This window comes from Cyprinus carpio, chromosome A7 (genome assembly GCF_018340385.1).
Source record: "Cyprinus carpio isolate SPL01 chromosome A7, ASM1834038v1, whole genome shotgun sequence".
Classification (NCBI taxonomy): Eukaryota; Metazoa; Chordata; class Actinopteri; order Cypriniformes; family Cyprinidae; genus Cyprinus; species Cyprinus carpio.
Window position 1 is genome coordinate 6914167 of NC_056578.1, and position 14286 is coordinate 6928452.

The 14286-nt window shown below is 38.4% G+C and overlaps 1 protein-coding gene across 1 annotated transcript; it reads right to left on the reverse strand.

Annotated features, from left to right (window-relative positions):
• Positions 1–8831: 8831 nt before the first annotated feature.
• On the reverse strand, positions 8832–13711 carry LOC109050034 (interleukin-8-like). The gene is made up of 3 exons (XM_019067702.2): positions 13563–13711; positions 10373–10508; positions 8832–9293 (listed from the first exon to the last, which is right to left on the reverse strand). The coding sequence occupies exons 1-3, from the start codon at positions 13615–13617 to the stop codon at positions 9185–9187; spliced, it is 300 nt and encodes a 99-aa protein (XP_018923247.1). The 5' UTR covers positions 13618–13711; the 3' UTR covers positions 8832–9184.
• Positions 13712–14286: the final 575 nt, after the last annotated feature.

Sequence of the window (14286 nt, forward strand, 5' to 3'; positions counted from 1 at the left end):
GGCCTTTTACTCAAGGAAGTAAAAGATACAAGAGGAACACAGATAAAAATGGCATGATGGTCAGAAAACAGAGTAGGAAATATATCGGTCTTAAAGAGGTCATATGATGCGATTTAATAATGTCACAATATGTAACATTTCCATCACACGCTTGAGGTATTCGGCTAATCACAACACACTGGATAGCTGGCCAATCACAGCACACCTTGCTTTTCAGACTGATGAGCCTTGTAAAAATCGAAGTGTTTCAGAAAGGCGGGGCATAGAGGAGAAACAATAATGTACAGTATGTGGAAAATATAGTGTTTTTTTAACCTTAAACCGCATAAACACATTTCATTACACCAAATACACAAAATAATGTTCTTTTTAGCAGCATCATATGACCCCTTTAATATTTGATAATTCTGCTGAAGTAAACCAAAAATCAAGTCAGGATTGTCTAGGAAACAAATTATTGTTCCAAGTGAACATGTTTTGCAAGGGATGTGTTTCTCGCCACACAATTTTTGCATAAAGAATAACAAATAGTCAGAATTAGCATTGGGGGCCATCTATCTAAGATATTATTTTAAAACAACATTAAAATCACCCCCCCCCCCACAAAAAAAAATAAAATAAAACTTGTTATCTTTTGGTGAATTATACCCATAAATATTGGCAATAACATATAACTTGCAAACTGTAAAGCAAGTAAAATGTAGTGACCATTAACATCACAATCGGTAAACAAAATATTTCCACTAAAATTATTTTTTAAAATACAAACTCCGGCAGAATGTTCATTTCCATGAGACATCCACATTTCTATCCCTATCCCCCATTGTGACCTCCATGAATATGTATATGTGTGTGTGTGTGTGTTCTCAATAAATATGTTTTGGATAATGAATGAGGTTCGCGATTTAGTGATCGCATCAGGCTCTCATTTAAACTTTTGGCTGTTCAACCAGTTCTAAACCATCTGGACTGAAACCACATTGTGAAATGCAGAATGCAAGAACAATGTGGAAAAGGATTTCTTGCGAAAATGTTACACATCCATTCAAAGTTAAGTGAGCAGAATTTATGTTATGAAAGAAATTATTTATTAAAAAATATCATCCATACATTCCAATTTTTTTCACCAAAAACCTTTTTTATTTTTTTTTGGTTCTTGAAGAAAGGCAAGAATTATGGGAATTAATGGGTCTTTGCTTCGCGACATGCACCAATTTGGGAAAACTCTCTAAAGACTGATTGGGCCATTTCAGTGCCACTAACAGAACAGATTTCCTTTCCTCTCTGATTTTGCAAAACAAGGCAGAAGTTTCACTGGAGGAAAAGCATACTTGCGTACTTTTGGCCAGCTGTGAGCAAGTGCATCCACTACCAGTGGAGAGTGTGTCAGTGAATAAAACAGCGGGCAGTGGGTGTTCTCCACTGATGCGAAGAGATCCACCTCCGCCCTTCCAAATACACTCCAAATCATATTGACTTTAAAAGGGTGTAATCTCCACTCCCCATTGATTAAACTGCCCCTCGACAGTAAATCCACGCCGTAATTCAGGTGTCCAGAGACATGTACTGCCCAGATGGAGAGGAGGTGTCAATTGATCTGCCCACAGAAGAAGGTCTCTTGCTAGCTGCAGCAGTGGCCGCGAGCTCACACCCCCTTTGTGATTTATAGACACTACCACTGTCATGTTGTCCGTCCTGATGAGAACGTGAAATTGGAGAATGTCTGGGAGAAAGCACTCGAGCGCTAGGTGTGCAGCACAGAGCTCCAGACAGTTTATGTGCCACAACTTCTCCATTTTTGACCACGTCCCGAAGGCTGGTCTGCCATTGCATACGGCTCCCCAGCCCGTACTTGATGTATCTGTTGTAACAGTCTTTCTCCTGATGACTTGGCCAGTAAGAACACCCCGGTGATACAGAGTCATATCGCACCAAGGGGTCAGCGCATCCCAGCAGTCGTGCGTCACTTTGAAACGCAAGGTGCCCATGTGCTCTGTGGCACCCGGCCCTTTAGCCAGAGCTGAAGCGGTTGCATATGTAGGAGCCCTAGTTTGCACACTGTCGAGGTGGCAGCCATCTGGCCGAGTGGCCTCTGAAAGCATTTCAGTGGGGGAGAGTGCCCTAACTTTAAGACTGTGAGAGAGCTGATCAGTTTTTAAAAGCACTTCTCCGACAGACAAGCTCGCATATTGATTGAATTCAGCTCCACTCCTAAAAGGTGGTCCCGGTCTGCTAGGGGCACTGTCTCCACAGCGTGTTTTGCGAGGAGATTGTGTATTTCCTCTCGCAGAACTGAGGCATTACGCTGCCGTACAGTGGACATTAACACACTGTTGAAACAGGGCGGCATGCGAAAGAACTGAAGCATATAGCCATTCTTTATTGATTTCATAACCAACTCTGATACCCCTGACAGTGCCTGCCACGCTTCTGTGAACTGTGACAGCGGATGAGGCAGACTGCACACCGTGACGGATAACTCGCCGTTGGGGGGCGGGGAGTTTAATACCACACAAGTGAGAGTGAGTGATGGGGGAGAGGGAAGTGAGAGGAGGAGAAATGCTCTGAAAATGAGGTGAGTTTTGTATGTTTTTCGACTTTATTGCACTACATAGTGGAACAGTCAAACATGAACATAACAATTGCTCTCGTTGATATAAACATTTCTGTTAAAAAAATAAATAAAAGAAACAATGCTAACACATTAAACTGTTTCTGCGCTTCAACGAAGCACTCCGTGAACGTCTCTACCGCTGAGACCTGAGGGATTTACGGGAGCGTCCAGGAGGTCTGTTTTTTTTCTTTCTTTTTCTCTAGTCCTTTAACTTGGTCAGAGTAAGCCACAGGTGACAATCTAGCACCACAAGATTCCCCATGTTGTCACCTTCATCACTCTGAGGGCCAGTTCTGCATTTCCCAATAACGGTGTCACTTAGTGCGCTACGAAGACCCTAAAGATACACCTTAACTAGGGGTATACCTTTCTTAAGTGTGTTTCCCGAACCATACCTTAAGATGTTGCTTAAGGTAAACCTTCTTACGTGTGATGTTAGCAGGTGCTGTCCATGGCGGTGGTGCTGTATAGGTTGATATTGATGGCTTGAGAATCGATTGTTCAGTGCAGGAGCTCTTTCACTGCGTTATAGAATGGGTAAAGTATTTAGAAAGTGATGTTTATTATAAAGAAGCACTTTAGAAATATTAGAAATTGCATTTATCATGGGTCACTGCATTTATAAAATAATCCAAATTTCAAACTAAATGCAACCTTGGATAGCTGATGGTTTGGCAATGGGGATAAGTGTCCCATCCTCAAGGCCAGTTACTCATGGGACACCCGCAGTGGCATGGAAGCCTTGATGTGCCTCCATCACTTCGTGCCTGGCGAAAGGCATACGTAGGCTATATATTCGGTGGCATGATGGAGCAGGATGTTTATGACTGTGTGAATGCAACACCACACCGTGGTCTTACTCAGCCCATATCCATCCCCAACCACCTCCTGAAAACTCCCCACTGCATAAAAAAGCTGAATTTTGGTGCTTAGGGGGTAGCTCCGTCGAGTTTGTCTCTACAAAGTTGGACCAACAAGATGTAAAAGCTGCTGAATTTGCTCCTGTGGCAGGCAAAATTTTATAGAATTGTATTTTTTTGACATGGTAGCTATTCTGACACTATTATGAAACAGTGCAGATAGGCTACACTAACTGGTGTAACAGAGGCCAGCGAGTAGGTGCTGTGCAGGTAAACCTCACTCCCCTGATTTCAGGAGACGCACTAGCGACTGATGCTAGTGGCTGCAGTCATTTAGTGCCTCCTTATTAGTGTGTCCGCCTCCCATGCTGGGGACCCAGGTTCAAGGTCCACTCGGAGCAAGGACGAGGTGTGGCGGTGAGGACCTGGGAGAGAGGGGTTACACTGGCTCCATGGACACAGCCGTCTTTGCCACAGAATTATAATTGACTGAAATGTGAAGAAGCTTTTTGCACAGTGGTGGAACTGTGAACATCGATTAGGTATAGCTAGAGTGGTCTAGACTAACCTTATGAATTAATTACTTACAGAAGGTATACTTAACTAAGAATGTTTCGGAAACACATATTAACGTAAAGTCAAGTCAGGTCAAGTCACCTTTATTTATATAGCGCTAAATAAAAAAGATTGCGTCAAAGCAACTGAACAACATTAATTAGGAAAACAGTGTGTCAATAATGCAAAATGACAGTTAAAGCCAGTTCATCATTGAATTCAGTGATGTCATCATGCAGCTCAGTTCAGTTTAAATAGTATCTGTGCAATAATTTGCAATCAGGTCAACGATATCGCTGTAAATGAAGTGTCCTCAACTAAGCAAGCCAGAGGCGACAGCGGCAAGGAACCAAAACTCCATCGGTGACAGAATGGAGAAAAAAACCTTGGGAGAAACCAGGCTCAGTAGGAGGGCCAGTTCTCTTCTGACCAGACGAAACCAGCAGTTCAATTCCAGGCTGCAGCAAAGTCAGATTGTGCAGAAGAATCATCTGTTTCCTATGGTCTTGTCCCGGTGGTCATCTGAGACAAGGTCTTTACAGGGGATCTGTCTCTGGGGCTCTAGTTGTCCTGGTCTGCGCTGTCTTTCAGGGCTGTAGAGGTCCTTTCTAGGTGCTGATCCACCATCTGGGCTGGATACATACTGGATCCGGGTGACTGGTCAGTGCCGTCCACAGAAGACCTGGGGAGGATCCCAGGTTGTGCACTTGAGAGTCCGGAGGCTCATATCTCCGCAGTGGGGACAGTCCAACCCCCCAAGCACCACTTCTGCATAGGCACGACCCAGGCATAGGCATGACTCGTGGCCATCAGAAAGTTCGATTTGCTCTGTGCAGGAGAGGCAATCATGAGTCATCCTTGTTTCCAAAGCTCACCGGAACACAGCAGGGGAAGAGAAGGCGTGTCTGCAGCAGCAAGTAGATCACAGTAAGTAGTCTTGTTGATAGGCTTCTTACTTTTCATAGAAGGTTGGCTGAAGAAAAAGATTCTGAATGGATGACGTACAAGCACTGTTTTATATAGAGTGGGAGCCCCTCATATTTTACGCGCTTGAATGCCATTGACCAGTTTCACTGGCCTGATTCAGTAAGGCTTTAGTAGTATTTGGAGAAAAGGGTAATTCCCATAGCAATGTATAGTGACCAAATCGAAAGGGAAGCCCTACCTGTCCGATCGCTACCACTTGTCCACTTGTCTTGAAGGTTGTGTGTTGGAGTCTCGGGCCAGCAATACCACGACTAAGGTGCCCTTGAGCAAGGCACAGAACCCCCAACTCCTCCCCAGACGCCGCATCATAAATGGCTGCCCACTGCTCATTGTGTGTGTTCACTGCTGTGTGTGTGTGCAATTTGGATGGGTTAAATGCAGAGCACGAATTCTGAGTATGGGTCACCATACTTGGCTGTATGTCACGTCACTTTGTTTATTTAAATGGGGAGTCATCTAATTTATCACCAGTAAAATATGGAGTGCCACAAGGATGTGTCCTAGGTCCTCTGCTATTTTCAGAGAAAAATATTATTTTTTTAACTAATCCCGTATTATTGGAAAATACGGGATTAGTTTTCACTGTTATGCTGATGATACTCAACTATATATCTCAACGAGACCAGATTAATTTTTTTAAATTATCTAAGCTAACAGAATGTGTTAAAAATATAAAAGATTTGATGACCAATAATTTTCTCCTATTAAATTTGAATATGACAGAGATATTACTTATTGGACCTAAAAACATTACACAGAATCTTGTAGATTACAGTTTGCAACTAGACGGATGTACTGTACTGTTACTTCTTCTACAGTCAAAAATCTGGGTGTTATATTAGACAGAAACTTGTCTTTTGAAAATAATTTTTCCTATGTTTCAAAAACAGCATTCGTCCATATTAGAAACTTTGTCAAGCTATAAAACATGTTACCTGTTTCTGATGCAGAAAAGCTAGTTCATGCATTAATGACCTCTAGACTGGACTATTGTAATGCACTGCTAGGTGGTTGTCCTGCATCTTCAATAAACAAGCTACAGGGTGTCCCAAATGCAGCGGCTAGAGTCCTTACCAGGTCAAGAAAATATTATCATATTACCCCAATTTTACAGTCTCTGCACTGGCTACCTATTAAGTTCCGTATCAGTTACAAAATATTATTACTTATTTATAAGGCCCTTAATGGTTTAGCTCCTGTGTACCTAACTACTCTTCTACCACGCTACAGTTCATCATGCTCCCTAAGGTCTCAAAACGCTGGACTTTTGATAGTACCTAGGATAGCAAAGTCCACTAAAGGAGGTAGAGGTTTTTCGCATTTGGCACCCAAACTCTGGAATAGCCTCCCTGATAAGGTTCGGGGTTCAGACACACTTTCTCTGTTTAAATCTCTTTGGCCAAGCATTCAAATAATGCATCTCATAATTTTGGACTGCAGTTATATTTGATCAAATGCACATTATTATTCTTTAGCTTGGGTTAAACTAATTAATTTTACTTGGTTGGAACAGCAGCTACGCTAATTATGTCTCTATTTGTTTCTCTGTTTTGCCATGGTATTTACATCCTGTGGTAACTAGGATTTACACAAGCTTCAGTCTGGATCTAAAGATATGATGCAACCCCCTCAGAGGACCTCAGATGATGCTAACCTGAAACAACACACAGAACTACCAAATTTTGCTACAAGTTTGATTGCATAATATAATAATTGCTGTTAATAGTGTTCATCGTCTGTTTGATTACGTCTTTAATTTATTTTTCTGTACATTTCTGCCATATGCACATAAACTGACAGTCACCACTGATAAGCTACTACTAAATATTGTAGAAACTTAATTTTCTGTAAAGTTGCTTTGCAACGATTTGTATCGTAAAAAGCCCTATACAAATATACTTGAATGGAATTGAATTGAATTTCATATAAATAATGTTTATTGTCAAAGTCATTCATTTGTGTTGGTGTCCTGGCACTAAAATAAGTAAAATAAATAAAACATAAATTCATATATTAAATCCATTATCTGTTTATTTTAAATAGGTAAAATAAAAAATAAAAAACATAAATTCATATATTAAATCTATGATCTGTTTATTTTAACTCAGTCCATAGACTGTTATTTCATGGCCAAAGTTCATTTTGAGCTCAATATATACATTTCTTTTAAAATAAATAAATAAAAGAAACAATGCTAACACATTAAAATGTAACATAATGTAAGGGGAACCGGCATTGAGATTTGCTTTGTTTGAACCAGATACTGAAGCAGTCAGGTGGTTTTCAGGCGAACAAAGCTTCGGACGTCATAGATCATGTGCTTTTATCAAAATGAATCAAGCTCCGATACAGTGCTTCAATGTGAAGTGAGTTTTTTTTTTCGATACAAGCTTCGGAGCTTCCGTCTTGAACGCAAGCTGCAACCTCCTGCTCTCTCTCTTGAAGCCAACAAGGAAGTGGCTAAAACTGACGTGACAGATAACAAGACGGAGAAATGAGCTGTGTCTCAGACGTTTTAGAGCTTATCAGTTTTCCACTGGAGCCAATCCCATCAATGTTGTGCTCTGCGCGTGATTCAAATGCTCCGCTCTCCACCCAAATATAAAAGCTGCTGTCGGTTAATGAAGATTTGATGAAAGAACTCGCGGCTTGATTGGACTCTTGTGTCAGAAAGTGATAAAACTACACATCGGAATCTTTGATTTTACTTTGGTCATTGTCGCTATGGTTACTAGTTAGAAAAACGGGCTTGACTCCCGTTGCACATTCATACAGACAGAATTCTAAACACAACTGTAAGCTGCTGTGTGAACGGGACATTTCGAGACCTTTCCACACCTGTAAAAGAATATGCGGTTGTCAATCCCAAAAATTTACAGTGTGAACGTAGCCTTTTTTATAAATTCCTGTAACTGCTTCAGAGTTGCTGTAGGCCTCTTGGTTGCCTCTCTGACCAGTTTCCTCCTGGCTCTTTCCTCCAGTTTGGAGTGACATCCTGATCCAGAGAGGGTCTGTGATGTACCAAATACCTTCCAATAGTAGACTTCACTGTGCTTCAATGCCGTGATAAAGCTTTTGCATTTTTTTATCCATCTCCAGACTTGTGCCTGTGTAACCCCCTAAGATAAAACAAAAACTGTTTCCGGCTTCATTTCAGGCTGCAAAGAAATGAAATGAGATTATTTTAACTGTCTTATTGTCTTTATAATAAACTGATGAAGACATAAAACAAACAATGCTGAAAAAAAAGCATATCTTATTTTAGTGAATGGGAAGCTGTGGCAGTCTTGTGCAGGATGAAGTGTGGAAATACTTTTATCTTTCCATCGGAATGCAATCAAACGGATAGCATTTTTGTGACTCATGACTGAATTTCCTGCTTCTGTGAATCAAAACGATCAGCACTACTTTCACACGAGCCATGAATGCACACAGTACAGATAAGAAATGAGCCTGTTGTTAGTAATGTCTAGTTTTATCCTATCTTTGGTTTTCATATGAAGGTTCATTCTCAGAGGCATGAGACTGTATTGTGATAAATAAAATCCCAAGACAGCAGGTGGATTTCTTTAGAAAATGGACTGTCGTAATCTCAAATGCATATATGTTCTCAATAAATATGTTTTGGATAATGAATGAGGTTTGCGATTTAGTAATCACATCAGGCTCTCATTTAAACTTTTGGCCATTCAACCAATTCTAAACAATCTGGACTGAAACCACAGTGTGAAATGCAGAATGCAAGAACAATGTGCAAAATGATTTCTTGCGAAAATGTTACTCATCCGTTCAAAGTTAAGTGAGCAGAATTTATGTTATGAAAGAAATGATTTATTAAAAAAACATCATCCAAACATTCCAGATGTTTTCGGTGAAATGGCAATTACAAGCAACACCAAAAACTTTGATTGTATCAGTGTAAAATGAAAATCAATGTACAAGATGGTATCTGTAGTGTAGCATATACATCATTTTGGTTCATCTTGAAGTAATCGTCAGGACAAACATGTATCAATCAAAATGAGAGGCTCAGAATACAAGACATTATTCTGCCGTAACCAAAATATGTCAGAGATGACAAAACTAGCATACAAGTTCTAAAAACTCTTCTAGTGAGTCTTTTGTGTAGTGAGAATCAAAGAAATATAAGTTACAACATCAATGTTGTCTAAACTTTCTTGGTCACTCGCTCCTTTCTCTCAATGAAGAGAATGAGTTTTTTAACCCACGGTGTCCTGGGGTTCAGACAGATCCTCTTTCCACTCGATAAACCAGCACTGAAAAGATACAAAATAATATTTATGTAGAAGATACACTACTGTTGAAAAGAGTGGAATCAAATGAATAAATACTTTTATTCAGCAAAGATGTATTTATTTGTTTAGGTGTCATTTAAAATGGCACAAAAGATTTCTATTTTAATAAATGCTGTTCTTTCAAACGTTCTATTCATCAAAGAATCCTGTAAATATATATATATATTAGGGAGCACAACTGTTTTCAACAGTAATAATTATAATAATTTTTTTCTTGAACAGCCAATCAGCATATCAGAATGATTTCTGAAGGATCATGTGACACTAAAGACTGGTGTAATGATGCTGAAATTTCAGCTTTGCTTCACAGGATAACATTTTAACAATACATTCACATAGAAAGCAGTTATTTTAAATTATAATAATATTTCACTGTTTTCACAGTATTTTTGATTATTTGGTGAGCATTAGAGTTTTCTTTCATAAACATCTCGGCAGCATAGGGTTTTGGTTCAAATAAAAATGTTTTATTAGAACCTCAGGGTGTGTTTTTTCATATAAACCCAAAGTGAAAATATACTAAGTGACATGACCCATACTCAGAATTGGTGCTCTGCATTTAACCCATCCAAAGTGCACACACGCAGCAGTGAACACACACTCACCGTGAGCACACACCCGGAGCAGTGGGCAGCCATCTATGCTGTGGCGCCCCGGGGAGCAGTTGGGGGTTCGGTGCCTTGCTCAAGGGCACCTCAGTCGTGGTATTGCCTGCCCGAGTCTCGAACCCACAACCTTAGGATTAAGAGTCAAACTCTCTAACCACTAGGCCTTGACTTCCCCCTATGTAAATAATGATCAACTAACAAAATTTAGGCTTACTATATAAGTTTTGTTGTAAGACATGTTACAGCCCTATAATGCAAAAACACATTCTCAGACATTCAACATCCGGTCTCATAACCAGGGGTGCCAGAATGTTATTTTGAGGGGCCCCATAGCAAATTCAGTGCACAAGGCCCAGAATTCCTAGTGACGGATAGATCAATCGAAATACTTAAGAAAGACACGTGACTGGTGTGAGGAAATAGCCTACTTACATAACCTCAGTAGTTTTGCAGTGTGGGCCTCTTGGCAGGATCTCCACGCGCCGCAGGTTCTCTTGCGGGATGATCCGCGACTCCAGTTTCAGACACACACAGCGGCTGTTGTAACCCGCACCCAGAGGCTGCAAGGCTGAGGGAGGAACGACACAACCGTTAGCAGGAAGGGAAAGTGTGTCCTGCAGTTACACAACTGTAAACTGACATGTGATTTAATGGTCTTGTGCAAACAGGGGTTTGTAAAATAGTAGCGTGCAACAGTTTTAAATACCTGCCAGGACATGAATGAATAATCATGGTAATAATGAAATGGTGTGAACACCTAAACTGCCAATGTCACATGATTTCAGTAAACAAGGCTTCTTTACTGCGTAATTGTTTCAAAATGTTTCTAGACATCTGTAAGCCTGTGAACTACTGTATAGTTTCTGTGTTTTTAACTTTATCTTAGACTTGGATCAATTAATGACATTTAAAGGAAGGAAAGCAGGCTAGTAGTGAATTTCTTGGCCCGTTTAGCCAGGCCTTCCAGAAAACAAACAAAGCAAGCCCTGTAAATGAATAAAATAACAGATATTATACAGATATTTCCTATTTAATGGTATTTTTATGATTTGTTAATTGCATTTAATAGATTAGACTTTCAACAAAACATTCGCAATAGGTTTGTAAAAAGTGTTTTTTTTATGCATATTCGAGAGATTTTGTTGCATTTAAACCGGACTGACCAGCAGGCAGGCGTTTTGAGAACTTCAAAACAGTGAATCATTTTGCAAAGCAAATATTTAAACTGATTCAAAGATTTGAAAAATGAATCACCATCACTAACCATTCTCCTTTTGAGCGGGTACGAAATTCCGTGAAAATGGTGGATTGCTTAAAGGGAAACTCCACCGGAATTTATTTATTTTTGTCATTAATCACTTACCCCCAGGGGCGTAGCCATCATTTCAGAAGTGAGGGGGACAGAAATGTTTTATATAACATTAAAGTATAACATTTCTGTAATCTATATTCCAGTTTTTGAACAGTAATATTTTTTTATATTTTATAAAGAAGCCTCTTCTGCTCACCAAGCCTGAATTTCTTTAATCCAAAGTACAGCAAAAGTAGTTAAGTTGTGAAATATTTTTACTATTTAAAATAACTGCTATCTATTTGAATTACTTATAAAATGTAATTTATTTCTGTGATGCAGTGCTGAATTTTCAGCATAATTACTCCAGTCTTCAGTGTCACATCCTTCAGAAATCATTCTAATATGCTGATTTGCTTATTATTAATCAATTATTATTATTATCAATATTTAAAACAGCTGAATACATTTTTTTCAGGATTCCTTGATGAATAGAAAGATCGAAAGATCAGCATTCATGTGAAATAAAAAGCTTTTGTAGCATAATACACTATACCATTCAAAAGCTTAGTCAGTCAGTATATTTTTATTTTTCGGAAAATAAATTATAGAAATTAATACTTTTATTTAGCAAGGATGCTTTAAATTGATCAAAAGTTATGACATTATAAAGACATTTATAATTTTACATATGATCAAAAGATTTTTTTTCATATAAATTTTTTTATTTTGTATTTTTTATTGGAAAGTAAAGTTTATATATTATATTTATTATTATTTATGTTTTTTGTGTTTTGAATAGGGATTTAGAATTTTTATATGAAAGATTGTGTGACTGGAGTAATGATGCTAAAAATGTAGCTTTGAAAATCACCATAAATTACATTTTAAAGTAGTCCTATATTCAAATAGAAAACAGTTATTTTAAATACTAAAACAAATCACAATATTACTGTTTTGCTGTACTTTGGATGAAATAAATGCAGGCTTGGTGAGCAGAAGAGACTTCATTAAAGAAATATTTATAAAACAATTTTACTGTTCAAAAACTTTTGATTAGGCAACTTTATTTTTTCTCTAATTTTCTAGCTTTTAATTGGCTTAGAAATCAGATAACTGCTGGACAATTAGCAATAATAATGTTTGTTAATGTTTATATACTACAAACACTTTTAACATATAATAAGGCAGAATAGTTTATATACTGTAATAAATGCTATGTCAGTTAGCACTGCATTGTTCATATGCTTTATTTAAATAAACCATATGTTGTCGCAATCGTATGTTTAATGTCTTCATGTTTCCAAACGTTTCGGTTTGTCTGATATTGCTGTTTTCATACAGCAATGTTTTCATACAACAATAGCTGGAAGCTTTTGTCCATTTTCCTGGTTCGACTTTCTGCATGTGAGCGCCCTCCGACTTCGAGTATGAATGAAACACACACTGCATGAAGTGTTTTGCACTCCACGATGTTCATCTCGCCTTATTCTGGGTGACTGGGTTTTGCGTTGTTTATCTGGTCTTGTTCTGGGTGTCCTGTCTCTTTGAGTTTAAATATATATTTATTCACACCAGCTCTTGAAAACCTCTATGCGCAGACACTTGGCCGAAAAAGTGCGGGGGATGAATTTACATGATATTAAAAGTGGGGGGGGGGGAAACGTCCCCCGCATCCCCAGCATAACCTACACCCCTGCTTACCCCCAAGTTTTTCCAAACCCGTAAAAGCTTTGTTTGTCTTCGGAACACAATTTAAGATATTTTGGATGAAAACCGGGAGGCTTGTGACTGTCCTATAGACTGCCAACTAAATAACAGTGTCAAGGTCCAGGAAATTATGAAAAGCATCGTCAGAATACTCCATCTGCCAAAAAGTATTGTTGTAGCTTCATAACGTTACGGTTGAATCACTGATGGCAGATGGAGTATTCTGACGATGCTTTTCATACTTTTCTGAACCTTGACAGTGTATTTTACTTGGCAGTCTATGGGACAGTCTCAAGCCTCCCGGTTTTCATCCAAAATATCTTAAATTGTATGAAAATGAACAAAGCTTTTACGGGTTTGGAACGACATGGGGGTAAGTGATTAATGACAAAATTTTTATTTTGGGGTGGAGTATCCCTTTAACATCAGCAACAAATGCATGTGTACAGCTCTTCACTATAATCAGCAGTGATGTATTTACAACATACAGTTGCTTTAAATATAGGCACTTTGTTTAAAAAGAAATATTGGATATTTCACCCTGGTAAACCATCAACAAACTAGCTAATTACTTGTAATTTAAGCTAAATATAATAAACATATAGTGAAGATGATGCTTACCATCAGACAGAACGATGCTGACTCCAATTATGGTTAACATCAGGAAAGTGTTCATGATTGTTGAAGCTTCTGCAGTCGATTTCTGTGTAGAATCTCTGAAGATCAGATGCTGTTATTTGGGCTGCTGCACAACCTTATATATTATGAATTCAAAGGCCTCGTGATCTCCAAAGTAGTGATTTTATTTCACTTCCCTAATCATTCTGTGTGTGTTTGTGTCTCTACGTGTGTGTGTGAAGGCTTGTGTGTAAATATGTGGTTTGGATCTGTTCACATGTTCATCAGCTGTGTGTCATATGGATGCATCTCATGTTCGGCCCGGTTACCACGTTCAAAATCTCCCAGACTGTTTTAACCAAAAAATGATACCTCAACTGCATGATTTTCATTTGACTGCTTACCACAGCTGGAAAATTTCTTTAATAGACCAAATATAAAATGTAACATTAATCAAATTATAATTTTAATAAAATGCAAAATGATTATGTTATATGCATATTGAATTTATATAAATATTGATTCTAAATAATGTTGAACATATTAAATGTTAATATAAATGTTAATCAACCTGGTTAATAACTTGATATTTATATTAACACTTGCCATTTGTATAATTAATATTAGCATTTACATTACATTTAAGCCTTTAGCTGACACTTTTATTCAATGAGACTTACAATTGAGCAACAAAAGCAGTTCATCAAAGTGATTAATCATATACTGA

What these genes read in the sequence shown, in the direction of transcription:
- LOC109050034 (XM_019067702.2), bottom strand. Translation starts at nt 13,617, where the DNA reads ATGAACACTTTCCTGATGTTAACCATAATTGGAGTCAGCATCGTTCTG. An exon ending in CAGCATCGTTCTGTCTGATG is followed by an intron (nt 10,509 to 13,562) that starts GTAAGCATCATC and finishes TTCCTCCCTCAG; the next exon opens with CCTTGCAGCCTCTGGGTGCG. An exon ending in TGCAAAACTACTGAGGTTAT is followed by an intron (nt 9,294 to 10,372) that starts GTAAGTAGGCTA and finishes GTATCTTTTCAG; the next exon opens with TGCTGGTTTATCGAGTGGAA.